Here is a 21,600-nt window from a genome sequence, read left to right on the forward strand (position 1 = left end):
GCCCACAGAACACAGCAGTTACTGGAAACACTTTCCTCTTCACTCTTGACAGTTCCTCTACATCAGAGTGCAAGCTTCATGATTAGTAATGTGAGCCATTAGCACATCTTGCCGTCATAAAATTTCAGGTTTGTATTTACAGCACTAGGTAAACACTGACAGATCTTACTGCGAAAGAAGGTCTAACTGTGGTCAATTTACCGAATTAGTGCAACGAATTACAAGTCGAACACCCCGTCGTCAGTAAAGCAAGCAATGCAACAGAACTAAAATGTTCCTGTTATAATCAATGGAGCTGTCTACACTGCAAGCTGTAGTACTTGTTATTAGGGGCATTTGTTTTGTAAATTACAAGCACACTTGTAGTATAGAAAGCTTCTTGTCTATAATGTGCATTGCCAGTTTTGTCATGTCATGCCACTCTTAGACAGAAGATTTTAAAGGAATGTTCTGGATTCAATACAAGTTAAGCTCAATTAAAAGCTTTTGTAGCATAATGTTGATCACCACAAAAAATAAATAAAATAATAATAATAATTTCAACTCATCCCTCATTTGTATACACCAATCAGCCACAACATTAAAATCACCTGCCTAATATTTTGTAGGTCCCCCTCGTGCCACCAAAACAGCGCCAACCCGCATTACATTCTTCTCACCACAGTTGTACAAAGCAGTTATCTGAGTTACCATAGACTTTGTCAGTTCAAACCAGTCTGGCAATTCTCTGTTGAACTTTCTCATCAACAAGGCATTTCCATCCACAGAACTGCCACTCACTGGATGTTTTGTGATTTTGTTTTTGGCACCATTCGGAGTAAATTCTAGAGACTGTTGAGTGTGAAAATCCCAGGAGATCAGTGGTTACAGAAATACTCAAACCAGCCCATCTGGCACCAACAATCATCTATGCGATTATTTAATCAACCAATCGTGTGGCAGCAGTGCAGTGCATATAATCACGCAGATATGGGTCAAGAGCTTCAGTTAATGTTCACATCAACCATCGGAATGGGGAAAAAATTTGATCACAGTGATTTGGACTGTGGCATGATTGTTGGTGCCAGATGGGCAAGTTTGAGTATTTCTGTAACTGCTGATCTCCTGGGATTTTCACGCACAACAGTCTCTAGAATTTACTCCGAATGGTGCCAAAAACAAAAAACATCCAGTGAGCGGCAGTTCTGTGGACAGAAATGCCTTGTTAATGAGAAAGGTCAACAGATAATGGCCAAAGTTTATGATAACTCAGATAACTGCTCTGTACAGTTGTGGTGAGAAGAATATCATTGGTGCTGTTTTGGCGGTGGTGTTAATGTTGTGGCTGATCGGTGTATATACTGTATATATAAAAACAAGTTACAGTAAGGCACTTGCAATGGCAGTGAACGGGGCAAGTCAATAAATGTTCAAATACACACTTCAAAAGTATACGCACAAGACGTAAACATTATACATATTTACAGGATTGCAGTGTGATAACATCACTTACTAACCTTATCTGTGTGGCTGTACTTTTAAAACAATGTATATATATTTATTTTTTTGGATTTTTCCCCTTTTTCTCCCAATTTGGAATGCCCAATTCCCAATGTGCTTTTAAGTCCTCGTGGTCACGTAGTGATTCGCCTCAGTCCAGGTGGCGGAGGACGAATCTTAGTTGCCTCTGCGTCTGAGATCATCAACCCGCGCATCTTATCATGTGGCTTGTTGAGCGCATTGCCATGGAGACATAGTGCGTGTGGAGGCTTCACGCCATCCACTGCGGCAACCACGCTCAACTCACCACGCGCCCCACCGAGAACGAACCACATTATAGCGACCACGAGGAGTTTACCCCATGTGACTCTACCCTCCCTAGCAACCGGGCCAATTTGGTTGCTTAGGAGACCTGGCTGGAGTCACTCAGCAGGCCCTGGGATTTGAACTAACAAGCTAGCGAACTCCAGGGGTGGTAGCCAGCGTATTTTACCATTTAGTTTTTTTGTTTTGTTTGTTTTTGAAATGGGAACAAGGGACAAGTCGAAATAATTTTTTGTGGTAATCAAAATTATGCCACAAGCACTGTCGATTGAGCTTAACTTGTATTAAACAAGGAACACTCCTTTAATATTTCTAAGCTATTAGCTTTTATTGATTTTTGGTTTTGCAGGTCAGCAGGGGCGTCTTACTTGGTGCCCTAAGTGAGGTAAGACATGACCAACACTTTTTTAACAATTATGTTTAAGAATAATACATGTAAGTCTGATGGTAAAGTTTTGGTTTAATGTGCAAGTGGACCTGGGTTCAAATACTGATCTAAATGTTTTCCTCCACCGAAAATGGAGCTTTCGGAAATGCTCACCATTACCGCAATTACTTTGTGTGATAGGGACCAAGGCAGTCACAAGAAGAATCACAAGGAATGGTGTTCCAAATTTTATTTTATTTTATTGGAGGTGCAAAATTTGCAAATAAATAAGTGTTTAAAAGCACTCAAAAAACCAAAGTTACATAAAAAAATAAAATAAAAAAAACCCCACACTGTCTAAAATCTAGACCTGTTTTAGGTACTAAAACAGTACCTACTCCCGTCCCTAAACTATAGAGGCCAGAGTTTCATTGCACTCAAGCAGTGTTAGCAACCTTGTCTCATGTGCTCCAAACACTCTTCAACCATATTGTCTAGTACCTCTACGTTTTGGATCGCTTGACTCCTTCCCACTGCTGCTCCGGCTCCTGCCAGTCGGTGCACTCTCACTAGCATGAGCCCAATCAGCCGCTGTGTCCTCCCGGGCCTGGATCCCACTTCTGCCACCATGTGTGATAGGTACCAAGGCAGTCACAAGGAGAATCACACCAGAGAGAAGGAATTGCATTCCAAAAAGATGTTTATTCCATCAGAGGTGCAAAATATGCAAATAAATAAGTGTTTAAAAGCTAAAATAAAACCAAGGTTACATTAAAAAAAAAAAGTCTAAAAGCTAAACCTGTTTTAGGTACTAAAACAGTACCAACTCCTCTCCCTCAACTATAGAGGCCGGAGTTCCTTTGCACTCAAGCAGTGTTAGCATAGCCTTGTCCATGTGCTCAAATACTCGTCGTCCATCTTGTTTGTCCCCCTAGTGCAGCTGACTTAAATACAAACATTTTCCCACCTTTGCAAATTGGAACAAACCATTATTTTAAATAAAATTAGCCCTCACCTCTCCCTTCTTAAATACAGTATTTTTGAATAAATACATAAGAACAAGAGATAAATGAGAGTTAAAAACAAAACCAATAAATACATTAAATGGGACAGATAAAAACATTTGCACAATAAAACCCCAACAATTATCATGCAACTTACAATAATTACTAAAGATCCATTTAATTTCTGAACTTGCAGTCAAAATCCACTTGGTTCGTAAATCTGAGGGGACACGTGACCCTGTGGGCAACCATCACTCACATTTTCTTCAGAACATGTAAAAATATAGTTTAATTGTATTGAAAATGAATAACATAAGGTGTGCAACGTACAATTTTGGATTTGAGGCAATGCAATATCAAAACTATAACTTTCCTGATTGGATGTCTCTTTTCTCTTGATGCTTGAATCTTCCTCATCTCGAGTGTGGATTCTGCAATCAGCTTGCACTACCAGCTGTCAGTAATTGTGATCTCCACCTGCCTACTGGCAGGAGCATCTTTTCTATCATCAGCCCTCGCCTGCTGACTCCGGTAAAAAGCACAGTATGACAAATATCATTTTAAAAGTTTCAACCCCTCACACTGCCTTGAACCCACACATCAGGAAGCCCGAGTGCAGCAGGACATTGATTAAAGAGCCATCAATCATCTTTTCTTGCAGATTGCATTTTTTTCCCTTTTGTCAGGGACCTCTATGTAGGATATTTTACCCTCGACTGATTTCAGAATAGAAAAGTATCAGTCATGTGTGGTTTGCTGACATGCCATCTATAAAGAGAAAGGGCAAGAGGGGGAATCAGTTGAAAAATTACAGTAAAAGCTTTAACCACATATCTTTGTTGCTCTGTTCCTTTAGTAATGAAATCTAAATATTAGTTTTTGCATTTTTGGCTTGGCATAGACATAAATTTGCTTTCACAATTTGTTTTGACAACATCATGACCCAAGTCTTGCTAATGCAATTAATTACAAATTAAATACATTATGTATTTTAATACGGTAAGACTTTACAATAAATTTCCACAAAATAGACCCCATGCACTACACCCCAAACAATATTAGTGTGTTATTACAATGTGTTACACTTATACATAAAACATGACAATGTCAAAAATACTTACTTCTCAACTAAAGTTTATAACAAAAGCAGAAAAGACTCATTTACTGTAAAAACTAAATACTGCTCACACACGGTCACTTTACATGCAGTAGATTGGCACTCTTGTTCTATCCAGGTAATCTTATGTCTAAAGACTCATGTTTACTGCATTGAGTGTGTGCACACATTGAAAGTGACCTTTAACAAAACCAAGATATTTGTCTTGCTTTCTCTCCTTTTCATTAATGTTTTGAATTGGACCTTGCAGGTTTCTCCATGGCTGAAACTCCACAGCATCCATTATGGGGAAGGAGGTGTCCTCAGGGAGTTACAGGAGCCTTGACTACCACCAGTCGTGCTTTGGGCAACCCACTGCCAGAGAGAAACATTAGGATTAACTGAGGATAACTGAAATTGGGATCAGATGGTAAGAATAATAATTTAAACACTATAATGTCAACACGTTGGGCGGTTTTTATATTTGAAAGTATTTCTTTTGGTATACCATGCATATTCGGACACAGAGAGTCATTAGCTGTGTCCCAAATGACGCGCTATATAATATACATTTGTAATGTACACTATGCACTCAGCCATGTAGTGTATTAATTTTCAAAGTGTAGTACTGTCCCAAATGGAACACTTACACCTTTTTACTACACAGAAGCAATCGCTGTTTGTTTTCAGCTGACGGAAGTGATGTTTCAGATACATGTGATGTGTTGCTGCTAGTGCTAGCTTTAGCGCTTTAGCCAAACTCTGTTCAACACTCATATATAAAATAATGTACATATTCACACAGCATGGGGTGTTAGTAAAGCATTCATCTCACATTTGTAAGGTGCTGTCTTCACAGAAGTTTTGCTAGTTGCCACATTCACCATTAATCACAGTTGTTTTGTCAGGCCCGAAACTCCACCCCTTCTGCTACATAGGGCAAGCCACAACCATTAAGTTTCCAACACTCCACACTCTGTTTTTTAAGTATATCATCTGGGTACTCATAGTACACTTCTTTTTGTTGCATATACTACAAAATGGTGTAGAATAGTGCAGAAGTGTGTGATTTGGGACACACCTTTTATTTTTGACAATCCGTTTGGTTATGTTAGTTGTGCAGAAATGGCAAACTTCACATTTAAAACTCAGCCAAATCACACGCCATGGGAAAAGGCTAAATCTTATTTCCTGACACTGCAGGGCTGAGGAGCCACAATGTCATTATGATGTGAGTGCTTTCATTGTATTTTAATAATAGTCCTCTCAGTGCCTGAATGTTTGCAGTCTCACTTTTTCCTTTAAATCAATGGTGATTGTGCCATACCTGCAAACATTGCCTCCAATCTACCTGCTTGAAGTGCAGAAAACACTTTCCTTTACCTGAAATTTCCCTAAATTGTCTTTCATTTGCCTGATGTTATGTTGATTCCCTGGATTGAAATGTGATTTGCTTATATGAGTTGAGCTGAGAGGTTTTCTTCACTTTCCTGTGGCAATAAAATTCTTTGTGTTTAATATTATGGTGGCTCAGGGAGCATAACATGGTTGAGCAGGACAGGGATTGTGAATTATTGAAGATGTGTAGTCTGTGGTCTTAAGAGGTCATAGATTTGCAAACAAGATTTTAGAGCAGTAATGTGTGAAAAGCCTTCGAAAAAAAGGAAAAAAGATGAAAATGACAAACTCTCCTAAAATATCCCTGATGTACTTCCTCACTGAGGGCTGAGGTGAACACAAATAAGCCATCATACTGGACTTTGGGTAGGGCTTTTTTCAGTCTCTGACAAAATATCACCTGAAATAAACTTCTAGTTCCCTATCTGTCACTCACTCGACGTTGTGTCGATGTAGTGACACTAGGAGTCACTCTTGGGAGCCCGAAACACCTCTGGTCTTTGATAAAAGGCCAATGAAAATTGGCGAGTGGTATTTGCATGCCACTCCCCCGGACATACGGGTATAAAAGGAGCTGGTATGCAACCACTCATTCAGATTTCTCTTCGGAGCCGAACGGTCATGCTCAATTGGCTAATCCTAGCTCACTCTCGGGACATGTTGTGTGCACACAGGGACTTGGTGCTCTCACACCTCAGCCGACTAGGGCTTCGGGTCAACTGGGAAAAGAGCAAGCTCCTCCCGGTTCAGAGCATCTCTTTCCTCGGTTTGGAGTTGGAGTTTGGAGTCTCTTTGATAGCGCGCCTCACGTACGGGCGCACAGTCAGTGCTGGCATGTTTGAAACCGTTCAAACAGAAAACAGCAGTTCCACTAAAACTCTTTCAGAGGCTCCTGGGGCATATGGCATCTTCAGCAGTGGCCACCCCACTCGGGTTGATGCATATGAAACTGCTTCAGCACTGGCTTCAGACTCGAGTTCCGAGATGGGCATGGCGCTGCGGGACACATCGCGTGGTCATCACACCAGTCTGTCACTGTCTTTTCAGCCCTTGGACCGACCTCTCGTTTCTACGGGCAGGTGTTCCCCTAGAACAGGTCTCCAGGCACGTCGTGGTCATGACAGACACCTCCAAAATGGGCTGGGGCGCTGTTTGCAATGGGCACGCAGCTGCCGGCTTGTGGATGGGCCCGTGACTGCATTGGCACATCAACTGCCTCGAGTTGTTGGCAATTCTGCTCGCCCTGCGGAGGTTTCGGCCGTTGATCCAGGGCAAGCACGTGTTAGTTCGGACAGACAACACGGCAACGGTAGCATATGTCAACCGCCAAGGCGGTCTGCGCTCTCGTTGTATGTCACAACTCACCCGCCTTCTCCTCCTCTGGAGTCAGCAGCACTTCAAGTTGCTGTGAGGCACTCACATCCCGGGCGACCTCAACACTACAGCGGACGCGCTGTCATGGCAGGTTACCCTCAGGGGAGAGTGGAGACTCCACCCTCAGGTGGTCCAGCTGATTTGGAGTCGATTTGGACAGGCACAGGTAGACCTGTTCGCCTCCCAAGAATCCTCCCACTGCCCGCTCTGGTACGCCCTCACCGGGGCTCCCCTCAGCATAGATGCGCTGGCACACAGCTGGCCCCCAGCCTATGCAAATATGCGTTTCCCCCAGTGAGCCTGCTTGCACAGACCCTGTGCAAGGTCAGGGAGGACGAGGAGCATGTCGTCCTGGTAACACCCTACTGGCCCACCCAGACGTGGTTCTCGGACCTCACGCTCTTCGCAACAGCCCCCCCTGAGGAAGGACCTTCTTTCTCAGGAATGGGGCAGCATCTGGCACCCGCGACCAGACCTCTGGAATCTCCATGTCTGACCCCTGGATGGGACACGGAATACCTACCACCCGCGGTGGTAGACATGATCACTCAGGCTAGGGCCCCCTCTATGAGGTGCCTGTATGCCTTTGAGTGCTGTCTATTCACTAAGTGGTGTTCTTCCCGACGGGAAGACCCCCCAGAGATGCGCAGTCGGATCAGTGCTTTCCTTCTTGCAGGAGAGGTTGGAAGGGTGGCTGTCCCCTTCCACCATGAAGGCGTACGTTGCTGCTATAGCAGCACACCACGACAAAGTGGACGGTAAGTCCTTAGGGAAGCATGACCTGATCATCAGGTTCCTGAGAGGCGCCCGGAGGCTGAATCCCTCCAGACCGCGCCTCATTCCCTCATGGGACCTCTTGGTAGTTCTTCAGAATCTACAGAGAGCCCCCTTTGAGCCTTTGCAGTCAGCTGAGCTTAAGGCACTCTCCTTGAAGACTGCCCTCCTGACTGCGCTCACTTCCATCAAGAGGGTAGGAGACCTGCAAGCGTTCTCTGTCAGTGAAATGTGCCTGGATTTCGGTCCGGGCTACTCTCACGTGATCCTGAGACCCCGACCGGGCTATGTGCCCAAGGTTCGCACAACCCCTTTTAGGGACCAGGTGGTGAACCTGCGAGCGCTGCCCCAGGAGGAGGCAGACCCAGCCCTGTCATTGCTGTGTCTGGTGCACGCTTTATGCATCTATTTGGATCGCACGCAGAGCTTTAGGATCTCTGAGCAGCTCTTTGTCTGCTTTGGTGCACAGCGGAAAGGAAGCACTGTCTCCAAGCAGAGGTTCGCCCACTGGCTCATTGACGCCATAGCTATGGCATATCATGCCCAGGACGTGCCGCCCCCAGTAGGGCTATGAGCCCATTCTACCAGGGTTGTAGTGGCCTCCTGGGCCCTGGCCAGGGGTGCCTCTCTAACAGACATTTGCAGAGCAGCAGGCTGGGCAACACCCAACACCTTTGCAAGGTTCTACAACCTCCGGGTGGAACCAGTTTCGTCCCAGGTAGTGGCACGTTTCAGGCTCCCAAGAGTGACCCCTAGTGTCACTACATCGACATAACGTCTCGTTCCCTCCATCAGGGAACGGAGGTTACGCAAGTAACCAGGACGTTTTGTTTACCCAGCAAAATTTGGTTGGTTTGAGTTGACTTGAATAACTTTTGAATTGCTTTATTAAATCATGTTTTAATGTTCATGTCATGAAAAATCTAATTTTCTTGAACTTTAAAAAAAAAAAAAAAAAAAAAAAAACAATGAAACTTCTATAAAAACATTCAGTACCTCCTCACCAGACCAAAAACAAAACAAAAGAAAATACATCTATGGGAACCAAGCTGCAAAAGCAACTAGTTCCAAATTCTCACATCAGTAATACATATGATTGCTCAAATTAACATGTCAGCGATGCCTCAAATATTTCACACACAAAGAGAATGTTTACATAGAAGTCCCAAAGGTACAGCACCAAAAACCCAGCCTGTTTCATTTTTGAGGGTTAGAGAGAAGGTGAAAAATGTTTTTTCTTCTTAAATTTTTGGCACAAAAATGCTTATTATAAAGAAACCTCAGAGGGGGAAAAATACATGATAAAGAAATTAATGACATGATTCCTTCAAAAAAATAACACCATAAAAAGTCAACTTTAGGCTTGTCTTTATTCATATATTTACTTAATTGATTACCACGAGAAAACTTCAAAACATCAGCAACATAATTATTACGAGGTTGTCAGTGAATTTTAGTCTCCAAACACTTTCTGTTGTTGAAGTTCAAATAAGCTCAACATTACCTCCACAAGTGGGTGCCAGTGGGCGATGGGTTTGCGTGGGTATGTGAGCATCTCATTCCAGTGGTCACGTCCCAAACTCTGAGCTCTATTCCCCACATGACACACACCAATAACCTCATTGTGACCGACACTGTGAATAAGAAGAGGGACAGATCCTTAAGAATACTAAAAATGTGACAGTTTAACCATAATGGTCCCAAAACAATGTCTCTTTCCAGAGCCATACAAGTTTATATGCACTTTAAAGTGCTGTCCTTCAGCAAAGACAACATAATGACTTTGCAAAATTTTTTCATAAATAATTTACTCCTCGCCTCATCAGGATGCTACAGTAGATATCTCTGTCGCCATCCATTTGGATGTCTATTCATTGTTTTTTCTGCACTGGTAAGACACTGAAACACTGCGGTTCATGCTTCACAAACAGGACAGTTATCTAAATCTGATATGAATCCCTTGCTGCACTGGGAATATACAGCAGCTCATGCTGTTCCTCAGATCACCCACCAGCACTAAGAATAAATTCTATAGTGCTTGGCAAAATTTAAAAGCATATTTCTTTCAAATGAGATTCTTTTTCAGTTCATATTTGACACACAGCACTCAGCTCCCACCATACTGAGATCTATGCATTTGGATTAGATCTGCATGACAGTAAAACTGACGGAGGAACAAGCGGTGTTTGGGAAGTTACTTTGAAACTGTAGCTGTTCTCAACTGGTGGGTCGTGACCCAAGTATGGGTTACAGGTCTGTTCTGATAGGATCATGACAGCAGGGAAAAACAATGCTAAATGTAAATAATATGAAAATCATGCATAGTTAGGATTGCAAAAAAAAAAAAAAAAGGCTTATCAACTTTTAAAAGGGAGGTGAAAAACTTTACATATTTTGTTTTTGATGTCAACGTCAGCGTGCCCAATCAAAATACGCCATCTTGCACAAATTCATCTGTTACTTGGTAATATAGCTAATGCTAATACAATAATTATCCCAGTGTTTGTGCCGTGTTAGACTGGTACATCACTCCATCTGTTGTTTATGCATGTACAAACTTGACAATTTTCTAATTTGGCCTATGTCAAGTTAATAATGTTGCTAATAGTTGGGCCTATGCAGTGCATAGGTAGTAGGTTATTCGGTAATAAACTTCAATGTTTGATTTTAAGGACATTTTTGTTTACTTTTGCATTAAAAACAATTTTGCTACTTGATTCACTACTTGATGTCCAATGTAAAACCTGAGTCCTATAGCAAACTAGTTGGGAACAACTGATATAAAGTAGTTAAAATGCAGCCAAGCTACCAAATAAAAAATTTCTAGCTGACTTCATTGAAGCTATTTAAGGGATCAATATATTTTTTTAATACACACAGTAACTATGGAATAATATAACTTATCTGAGCGGTATTTGTCTGGTACAATATTAATAATGAGGATCAAAATGACAACATTGCACTTGAACAGATACTTTTACACAAAAAACAACTAATAAAACATCCTGGTTACTTTCGTATCCTCCGTTCCCTCCATCAGAGACGTTGTGTCGATGTAGTGACACTAGGGGTCACACTTGGGAGCCCCAAACACCTCTGGTCTTTGATAAAAGGCCAATGAAAATTGGCGAGTGGTATTTGCATGCCACTCCCCCGGACATACGGGTATAAAAGGAGCTGGTATGCAACCACTCATTCAGATTTTCTCTTCGGAGCCAAACGGTCATGCTCATTGAGCTGAATTCTCACGACTGTTCATTCATCTCTGCTGGATCTGACGGCGCATTTCAGTGGCTTCTCCCTCCTCTGCACTAGTGCACTGCAGAGAATGCCCCTGGGCGCTTCAGCAGAAAATAGAGAGTAAATTCTCTGAAAGAGTATATTTCTCTAAAAGAGTATATTTCTCAAAAAGAGCGGCACACATGGAACATCTTTTTAAAGACGCGTCTTTTTAAAGATGCCTTTCCGATTGTGTGTTATTCCTGGTTGCGGTCGTTACCTCTCAACTTCAGACGGTCATGATCGCTGGTATGCAACCACTCATTCAGGTTTTGTTCTGAGGAGTCGAGACCAGGTCCCGGCCATTTCAGCGGGTAGTTCAGCGTTGTGGCAAGAGGGACACAACGTCTCGTTCCCTCCATCAGGGAACGGAGGTTACGAAAGTAACCAGGACGTTCCCTATCTGTCACTCACTCAATGTTGTGTCGATGTAGTGATACTAGGGGTCCCTATACAAAACGCCAGAACTAGCTGAACTGTGTTACGTGAACTGGCGGTGTGTGCCTCGTAGCCAGCACACCAGGCCGTCACATAACCTCCCCCAATGCTCTTATGGACGTCGAACGGTCCATCAGGAACAAGTCGACTGCCCAATTACAGGAACAGGCTAGCCCAGCCGAGGTCTCTTTTCCCTCTGTTTTCTCCCCAAAAAGATTTGGAACTGACTGGGAGCCATAAGTGTCTGCATCGGGGGGTGTCCCTGCCAAGGGGAAGACACCACAGAGACCACACCCTGCCCAAAAAGGGGGGGGGGGGTATTTTGAGTGGAATACATCACATGGTCTTACTGAGTCTTGTCGGGAGTATGTCATGTGGAGAGGTCCCATGGTAGGTCCTACCCAAAGGGGGTTGGAGTTTCTACAGAGCATGGCGACCGGGGGCAGAGGGGCGTCTGCCCAAGGAAGATGCAGTTTGCCGTCAGGGAAACAATTTTGCGGAAGATATCACATGGGGTCACCTTCGGGGAACTAGCACATGTGGAGCACCTACCTCAGTACAGGGGCTCATTAGCGCACGTACTGGGCCAGTCAGCGAGTTTCTCCGCAAACTCAACTGCCAGAGGGCTAAGGAGAAAACTCATACAGGGATCACGAGTCTGTGAACACGACTGGGAGTCAAGAGCAAACGTCTTCACCTTAAGGGAGAGAAAAGGCACTATGCGCAAGTGGTACACCCGGCCAGTTGTCCCGGAACTTACCTGCTCGTGCCTGCCAATACATGGGACGAGACCGGCTCAACCTGGTGATTATAGAACCTTGCAAAGGTGTTGGGTGTTACCCAGCCCGCTGCTCTGCACATGTCTTCCAAAGAGGCGCCACTGGCCAGGGCCCAGGAGGCCGCCACACTCCTAGTGGAGTGGGCTCGTAACCCCACAGGGGATGGCACATCCTGAGCCTGATATGCCATCGTGATGGTGACGATGACCCAGTGGGCAATCCTCTGTTTGGAGACAGCGCTTCCTTTCCGCTGTCCACCAAGGCAAACAAAGAGCTGCTCGGAGCTTCTAAGGATCTGCGTGCGATCCAAATAGATGCGTAATGCTTGCACCGGACACGGCAACGCCAAGGCTGGGTCTGCCTCCTCCTGGGGCAGCGCTTGCAGGTTCACCACCTGATCCCTAAAAGGAGTTGTGGGAACCTTGGGCACATAGCCCGGTTGGGGTCTCAGGATCACGTGAGAGTAATCTGGACCGAACTCCAGGCATGATTCGCTGACAGAGAATGCCTGCAGGTCCCCTATCCTTTTGATGGAATTAAGCACAGTCAGGAGGGCAGTCTTCAAAGAGAGTGCCTTAAGCTCAGCTGACTCCAAGGGCTCAAAGGGAGCTCCCTGTAGACCCTGAAGGACTACGGAGAGGTCCCATGAGGGGACGAGGTGCGGTCTGGAGGGATTCAACCTCCTAATGCCTCTCAGGAACCTGATGATCAAGTCGTGCTTCCCCAAACACTTACCATCTACTGCATCATGATGAGCCGAAATAGCAGCTACATACACCGTCAGCCTCTCCTGCAGGAAGGAAAGCACTGATCCGACTGCGCATCTCTGGGGGTCTTCGTGTCAGGAAGAACACCACTTAGCAAACAGATGCCACTTCAAGGCAAACAGGCACCTCATAGAGGAAGTCCTTGCCTGAGTGATTGTGTCTACCACCACGGGTGGTAGGCCACTTAGGTCTTCTGCGTCCCATCCAGGGGCCAGACGTGGAGATTCCAGAGGTCTGGTCGCAGGTGCCAGATGGTGCCCCGTCCCTGAGAAAGAAGGTCCTTCCTCAGGGGAATTCACCGGGGGGGGGCTGTCGCGAGGAGCGTGAGATCCGAGAACCACATCTGGGTGGGCCAGTAGGGTGCTACTAGGATGATCTGCTCCTCATCCTCCCTGATCTTGCACAGGGTCTGTGCAAATAGGCTCACTGGGGGAAATGCGTATTTGCATAGTCCAGGGGGCCAGCTGTGTGCCAGCGCATCTATGCCGAGGGGTGCCTCGGTCAGGGCATACCAAAGCGGGCAGTAGGAGGATTCCCGGGAAGCAGACAGGTCTACCTGTGCTCAACCGAATCGACTCCAAATCAGCTGGACCACTTGAGGGTGGAGTCTCCACTCTCCCCTGAGGGTAACCTGACGTGACAGCGCGTCCGCTGCGGACACAAGTGCACCGCGAGCACCTTATCCACCTGGTGGATCAATGAATACCCCCTGGCCGCTCCGCCTTCGAGGGTAGCGAGAGCGGGGGAGCTGAAAGAAGCCTCCCACGATCTTGTCAGCTCCTCATGCACTTCCGGGAAGAAAGGAACGGGGGCGGGGCGTGGACGTGGGCAGTGCCCCGTGCCCAGGAACCAATCGTCGAGCCGCGAGGGTTCAGGGGAGAGTGGAGGGTTCCACTCTAGCCCGACGCTCGCAGCCACCCGGGAAAGCATGTCCATCATTTCCACGTCAGTGTGAGACTGGGCGACCGTTCCCAAAGGAGGAAGCCCAGCTGAAGCCTCTGCGTCAGACTGGATGAGCCCGCTCTCCAATGCTGCGCTCGATAACTCATCGTCTTCTGGAGCTCAGAACAAGAAGTCGAACTCGCGCTGAGACGAGCCGCCGGTCTCGTGCGAGAGCCCGATCGGGGCAAGCGAGCGTGCTGGGGAATGGGAGGTCTGTGGGGGGATACCCGGTGGAGGTGGTCCCATTGATGTCCCCAAATCGCTCCCAGTGCTAACCGACACGGCCTCAAACCCGTAGGTAGAAGGACCGGTGTGGGGAGCTGTTGGGGTGGAGAAAGCAAGCCGCGACAGCAACGTTGCCATGGTCATGTTCTCGCAATGAGTACATGACTCATCCACGAACGATGTCTCCGCATGGGCAGTGCCCAGACACGTAAGACAGCAATTGTGGCCGTCAGAAGCAGAGAGATATCGACCGCAACCAGGAATAACACACAAATGGAAAGGTATCTTTAAAAAGATGTTCCGTGTGTGCCGCTCTTTTAGAAAGAAAATATACTCTTTTTAGAATATACTCTTTTAGTTGTTTCTGCCGAAGCGCCCAAGGGCGTTCTCTGCACTCCACGGGTGCAGAGGGGGAGAAGCCGTAGAATCCAGCAGATGAGGTAAATGAACTTTGCGGATATATTCAGCTTCAGTGAATAGAACCGCTCGGCTCCGAAGAGAAAATCTGATTGAGTGGTTGCATACCAGCTCCTTTTATACCTGTATGTCCGGGGGAGTGGCATGCAAATTCCACTCGCCAATTCTCACTGGCCTTTTTTCAAAAAAGCAGAGGTGTTTGGGGCTCCCAAGAGTGACCCCTAGTGTCACTACATCGACACAACTTCGAGTGAGTGACAGATAGGGAACTAGAAAACATGCTAATTTATATACAGTGCATCCGGAAAGTATTCACAGTGCTTCACTTTTTCCACATTTTGTTATGTTACAGCCTTATTCCAAAATGGATTAAATTCATTATTTTCCTCAAAATTCTACAAACAATACCCCACGTGAAAGAAGTTTGTTTGAAATCTTTGCAAATGTATTAAAAATAAAAAACGAAAAAAAAAAAAAAACATCACATGTACATAAGTATTCACAGCCTTTGCTCAATACTTTGTTGAAGCATGATGCTACAAGCTTGGCACACCTATTTTTGGGCAGTTTCTACCATTCTTCTTTGCAGGACCTCTCAAGCTCCATCAGGTTGGATGGGGAGTGTCGGTGCACAGCCATTTTCAGATCTCTCCAGAGATGTTCAATCGGGTTCAAGTCTGGGCTCTGGCTGGGCCACGTAAGGACATTCACAGAGTTGTCCTGGAGCCACTCCTTTGTTATCTTGGCTGTGTGCTTAGGGTCGTTGTCCTGTTGGAAGATGAACCTTCGCCCCAGTCTGAGGTCCAGAGTGCTCTGGAGCAGGTTTTCATCAAGGATGTCTCTGTACATTGCTGCATTCATCTTTTCCTCGATCCTGATTAGTCTCCCAGTTCCTGCTGCTGAAAAACATCCCCACAGCATGATGCTGCCACCACCATGCTTCACTGTAGGGATGGTATTGGCCAGGTGATGAGCAGTGCCTGGTTTCCTCCAGACATGACACTTGCCATTCAGGCCAAAGAGTTCAATCTTTGTTTCTCATGGTCTGAGAGTCCTTGAGGTGCCTTTTGGCAAACTCCAGGCGGGCTGTCATGTGCCTTTTACTGAGGAGTGGCTTCCGTCTGGCCACTCTACCATACAGGCCTGATTGGTGGAGTGCTGCAGAGATGGTTGTTCTTCTGGAAGGTTCTCCTCTCTCCACAGAGAAATGCTGGAGCTCTGTCAGAGTGACCATCGGGTTCTTGGTCACCTCCCTGACTAAGGCCCTTCTCCCCCGATCGCTCAGTTTGGCCGGGTGGCCAGCTCTAGGAAGAGTCCTGGTGGTTCCAAACTTCTTCCATTTACGGATGATGGAGGCCACTGTGCTCATTGGGACCTTCAATGCTGCAGAAAGTTTTCTGTACCCTTCCCCAGATCTGTGCCTCGATACAATCCTGTCTCGGAGGTCTACAGACAATTCCTTGGACTTCATGGCTTGGTTTGTGCTTTGACATACACTGTTAACTGTGGGACCTTATATAGACAGGTGTGTGCCTTTCCAAATCATGTCCAATCAACTGAATTTACCACAGGTGGACTCCAATCAAGTTGTAGAAACATCTCAAGGATGATCAGTGGAAGCAGGATGCACCTGAGCTCAATTTTGAGTGTCATGGCAAAGGCTGTGAATACTTATGTACATGTGATTTTTTTTCATTTTTTTATTTATAAACTTCTTTCACGTTGTCGTTATGGGGTATTGTTTGTAGAATTTTGAGGAAAATAATGAATTTAATCCATTTTGGAATGAGGCTGTAACATGCACTTCCGGGAAGAAAGGAACGAGGGCGGGGCGTGGAAAAAGTGAAGCGCTGTGAATACTTTCCGGATGCACTGTAATTGAATTGAAATCATAGTAATGAACAGCAGCATTGAACTAAATATTTTGCTAAAATAAAGAAGATGTAAAATGATGCGCAGTGATGCAAATTAATCAGTGAATCATTTTTTTCTTTATGAACTAGTTCATTTAACCAAATAGATAGAACAAACAAGTCATTAAAAAGAGTCAGATTTGGAGACATTCTTGGAGAGTGTGTTTGATTATTTCCTCAGCTCATTTTGCTGTAAATGTGACAAAAATAGCAATGTAGCATTTTGTCACACTATACTGCTACTCGTTTAGAATAAGTAGCTTGTTGCGGGTAAAGCTAGAGTATTTTGAAAACAGTTAAGCACAACGTTAAGGTGCTAAGTAACGTCTTTTAGTTAGTTACTCCCCAATACTGATAATAAGAAACAGTGTCTTACCGGTCATAGTCCATTACTGCTATTAAAAGACTAATTTGGTCAATGTTCTCAGGTGGAACATCAAAAACGATGGCTTCATTGTAGACTGGATTGAGCGTGTTCCGTTTTGTTGATGTTTTCCTTTTCTTCAGTCTCCGTCCGTCACACATTAGAGAGACCTTTACGTAAGGATCTTAAATGAAGAAAAAAAGAAAAAAAAAAAGAAAAAGAAAATTACTAAAATAGAGGCTTGGCACTACTTGTGTACATTAAAAATCCCCTGCCATATTCTCAAGTGTTTAGTCGATGAAATCAACATTCTTTTACAGAGCCCAGGGTGGCGCTATGTTTTAACATGCCATGATGATGCACAAAATCATTACTGCAGGGACAATAAGTCATTTCGAGGTGAAAGCGGTGAGGAGCCTACCAGACGCTCCTGTGATGTCCATGGCTTTAAGATTTCTGGCTTTAATTATCGTTATGGTCAGTCGCCCAGCAGTTGGCAAATAACAAAGAGAAAACATCAGATCTCCCAGATCCACATTATCCTAAGACACACAGCCAAAAAGAAACAAGATACTTTCAAATGACATATTATAATAGTTAATTCAGTGCATTAAATAGCATTTACCAAAGTTTCCTTGAATATCTGGACATGAGAAATGTGTATTCATTTCTTCATTCCATGGCAGTGTGGTGAATTTTATGAGCAATCATTCACTTGGATACGACTCGTGTAGAAATTGCTTTTTGGGCATTACAGCTGCTTCTATTAATTTAAAGTGTGTAATAATAATAATAATAATAATAATAATAATAATAATAATAATACAAATCTTCTCCTAGCTTAATATTCAGAGACAGGCAGACGGGGGACTGTTCGAAAACAGTCAGTATTTTCTTTAATTCCATTTGGTGACACTCTAGTGGCACAGAAATTACACACTTAAAAGTAAATCATAAATTAGGTAATTTACATATAGATATCATAAAGATTTCTATATATACAGTATAAAACATAAGTATATATACTGTATTTATATATTATATACTAGGGGTGTAACGGTTCAAATTTCTGATGGTTCGGTTTGTATCACGGTCTTAGGGTCACTGTTTCAGTATGGTTCGGTATTTGTTATGTTCAGAAAAAAAAAAATATTACTGCCAAATCCAAAGTAAAATATTCCATTTGGTAACAGACACTTTAAGAGATTTGCACTCACTACAAATCACCATGGTTTTACAACAGTAATCATAGTTTAACCATGATATTTGTAGTAAAATCATAGTAACCACAAAATTAACATGGTTACTGTCATGGTTACAATACTATAGTAAAATCAAGGTTACTATATGGAAATTACAGTATTACTATTGTAAAACAATGGTTAATTGTATCAAAACTATGATTTCTGCCAAGAAATCAATGGTGACAGCAATCATTGTTAATTTAGTCATGGCTACTACAATATTAATAGTAAAACCATGGTTAATATATGGCTACTACAGTATTAATAAATAAAACCAGTGTTTTTCTCTAATTATTAACTCAACATTTAACTTAATACCTGCATTTATGCTACATGCATCAACATAAAGTGCATTTCATACTCAACTGAACATTTATTCAACATTCGGAAGCTGTACATCACTACAGAAGGAAAACCTTGCTGTTAAAATGGATGCCAGAAGGGATGTCGTAATGCAACACGAGTGTTTTAATCATATACGGAAATCCCACATCTTCATCAACGGAGTAGTAGGGCAACATAACTTTGGCAATGAACACTCCAAGCGCTTTAGTTATTGTTATATGTCTGTCCTAACAAGCACTGAGCTCCTTAAAGACAGAAGGGAGTGTGTCTGTGTGCAGTTTCAGGCTCACCTGCAGCTCAGTGTGCACCGTGCGCTATTTATCCTAGGGTGATGTCGGCGTAAATAAATAATCAAACATCGATGTATTACCAGTATACGTCACTCACGTCGAGGATTGTCTGCAAACAGTGCCTGTTTTGTAAAGGTTGTGTGACCATCACTGTTGTGATTGACTACAAAAAGAAAAAGGTCCCAGACAGGAGACTTGAATGACGCTGGGGCTTCTCTATCTTCCGGCTTGTTTTCTCAGCTTGCCATTTTCAACTACACATTAACACATGCAGAACTGTGATGTCATCATCTGATTTAACATACTTACAGTCAAGGGGGGGGGGGGGGGTACAGCATGAAGCATTTGCATGTTTCCATTGATAATGGTTTAAATAATGGGTGGGGGGTTATACTTGCTTGTTTTGATTATGGGGGGGGGGGGGGGGGTTGGGGGGGGTTGGAATCTACGCCCCTGCTTACAGTTAATAGGACAGCTTCTCTCTGTTGAAAGTTGACCCACGTGAAACGGGCAGAGCGTGTCTACAGAGGGATACGGGTGCATTAGCGGAGGTTATAACTGCGCATGTCTATTTGATGCTTTATTTTCTTTGCCGAACTGTATGATCCAGATGTGTCATTAAACTTGAGATGAACCGCGGTGCAAATGCTTACCGAACCGTGGGTGGCGAACCATACAGTTCATTTTTTTACAGAGAACCGTTACACCCCTATTATATATAGTATATAGACTGTATATGTATCCTCGTGTGACCCCTTGTACACATGCGTGGATGTTGTATTTTGGCTTTGCTATACAGTAAAGGGTTAAACTTTCAATGTATGGAGTCATGTGACAAAACATCATGGAACTGATCACAGAGGAGTTTGTCTTTGGGAGAAATGCCAACAAAACTTAATCTGGTAAGAAACCAAATTAAGTTTGTACATTGAAACCTGTTTGTGTCAAAAGACTAGAATCTCTAGTTTCATCCGATATGCCATATTTAAGATGTAAGCGATTTATCGCGAAATGCAACGCTGCTAAACACAATGTGCACTAATGTGTATTTTAATACTATTTTTCCTTAGAAATCCTACATTTACTGTGCAATATCACACTGAGAATCAATCCAAAAAGCTGAAAAATGTTGCTTTCAGAGGCTTTATATGGAGTTAGGATGAAAATAAGGTGCATTTCAAACTGTTAGACCAGTGTAGACAGACAGCACACTGGAGGTTTAATCATTCACTAAATAGGGAGCAAAGGAGCATCCTATAGCTTTCCTATACAGCCAAGTGCATTCACTCCAAACTTCCGACCAAAAGTTCAGTTTCAGGCTGCAGATGAACTTTGGACAAGTTTGTTTGGCAGACATGACTTTCTATAGCTTGGTATTATTTTACAACTTAGTCCCACTGTCCATATGTGGACATAAATGTTTAGGAAAATTATTTTTATAAAAATATTTTTTATATATATTTTATAAATTATTATTATTATATACTATTTTTGTTTTTGTTGCATGTTTATAAGGTGCTACTAGTTACAAATCAAGTGTAGGGAAATTGAAAATGCACACAGCAGTCACGCTCAGGTCTCAGGAGGATATATATATACAGGGTTGGGAAGGTTACTTTTGAAATTTATTCCAATACAGATTACAGAATACATGCTGTAAAATGTAATTTGTAACGTATTCCGTTAGTTTCCTCAAGGTCAGTAACGTATTCTAAATTCTTTGGATTACTTCTTCAGCACTGGTAGATTTTTTCACTTGTTTTGACTATAAAACTCTGCCAGTACAGTAAAACAAAACACACATGTTAAAAATACATTCTCTGAAAAACCTAAATATCTTATGCAGTGTTGTTTCTAAAACAAGATCAATCAAATTGATCTTGTTTTAAGAATTTTTCGATATTTTTACAGGAAAACAATACAAAAATTATCAAGAATATGATTTTTCCCCTAATATCAAAGGTCTTACTAGAAAAAAAGAAATTATGATCCAACGTGAATTTTCTTGATAAAAAAATATGATCGTGCCTGGTAACGTGCATGTAAAATGGCTAGAAATAGCATTTTAGCTTAGCGTAAAGCTGACAGTTTATACAAGGTTTATTTCTATTTCTTCTGCTCCAAACTTACTTCTCTGTCTGCTCGTATGAATGTAACACATCATAAGAAAGTGTTTCACCACTGTTCAAATGGATCGCACCATTTATATGTATAAATGTTTTCCATCTGAAAGAACTAAATATTAAATGAAACAAATAACAATAAAATGCAAAGTAATCTCTTAAGCAATCAAAATACTTTTGGAATGTAACTGTATTCTAAATACCAATGATTTAAATTGTAACTGTAGTGGAATACAGTTACTTATATTTTGCTTTTTAAATACGTAATTCAGTTACATGTATTCCATTACTCCCCAACACTGTATATATATATATATATATATATATATATATATATATATATATATATATATATATATATATATATATATATATATATATATATATACAGTACTGTGCAAAATGTAAATTTAAATTACATTTAAAACAGCACCAATTCTCCTAGGTACACCTGGACACAGTTTTTCTTGGTTGTTGGCAGATAGGATGTTCCAAGCTTCTTGGAGAATTCACCACAATTCTTCTATCTATTTAGGCTGTCTCAATTGCTTTTGTCTCTTTATGTAATCCCAGACTGACTTGATGTTCAGTGGGGGGCTTTGTGGGGGCCATGACATCTGTTGCAGGGCTCTCACACCATCAGCACTCAGATGCTTCA

The 21,600-nt window shown here is 43.0% G+C and overlaps 1 protein-coding gene across 1 annotated transcript in view; it reads right to left on the bottom strand.

Annotated features, from left to right (window-relative positions):
- Window positions 1-2,460: 2,460 nt before the first annotated feature.
- LOC127437171 (synaptotagmin-9-like) overlaps window positions 2,461-21,600 on the bottom strand; it is a 51,864-nt gene continuing 32,724 nt past the window's right edge. The window contains exons 4-7 of the mRNA XM_051691917.1: window positions 17,362-17,482; window positions 16,953-17,124; window positions 9,321-9,450; window positions 2,461-4,645 (exon numbers count right to left, since the gene is read on the bottom strand). Coding sequence (XP_051547877.1) covers window positions 4,574-4,645; window positions 9,321-9,450; window positions 16,953-17,124; window positions 17,362-17,482 — 495 coding nt within the window. The 3' untranslated portion in view covers window positions 2,461-4,573. The remainder of the gene's footprint in view (window positions 4,646-9,320; window positions 9,451-16,952; window positions 17,125-17,361; window positions 17,483-21,600) is intronic.

The sequence above is a fragment of the Myxocyprinus asiaticus genome, chromosome 48 (genome assembly GCF_019703515.2).
Source record: "Myxocyprinus asiaticus isolate MX2 ecotype Aquarium Trade chromosome 48, UBuf_Myxa_2, whole genome shotgun sequence".
In the NCBI taxonomy this organism is placed as follows: domain Eukaryota; kingdom Metazoa; phylum Chordata; class Actinopteri; order Cypriniformes; family Catostomidae; genus Myxocyprinus; species Myxocyprinus asiaticus.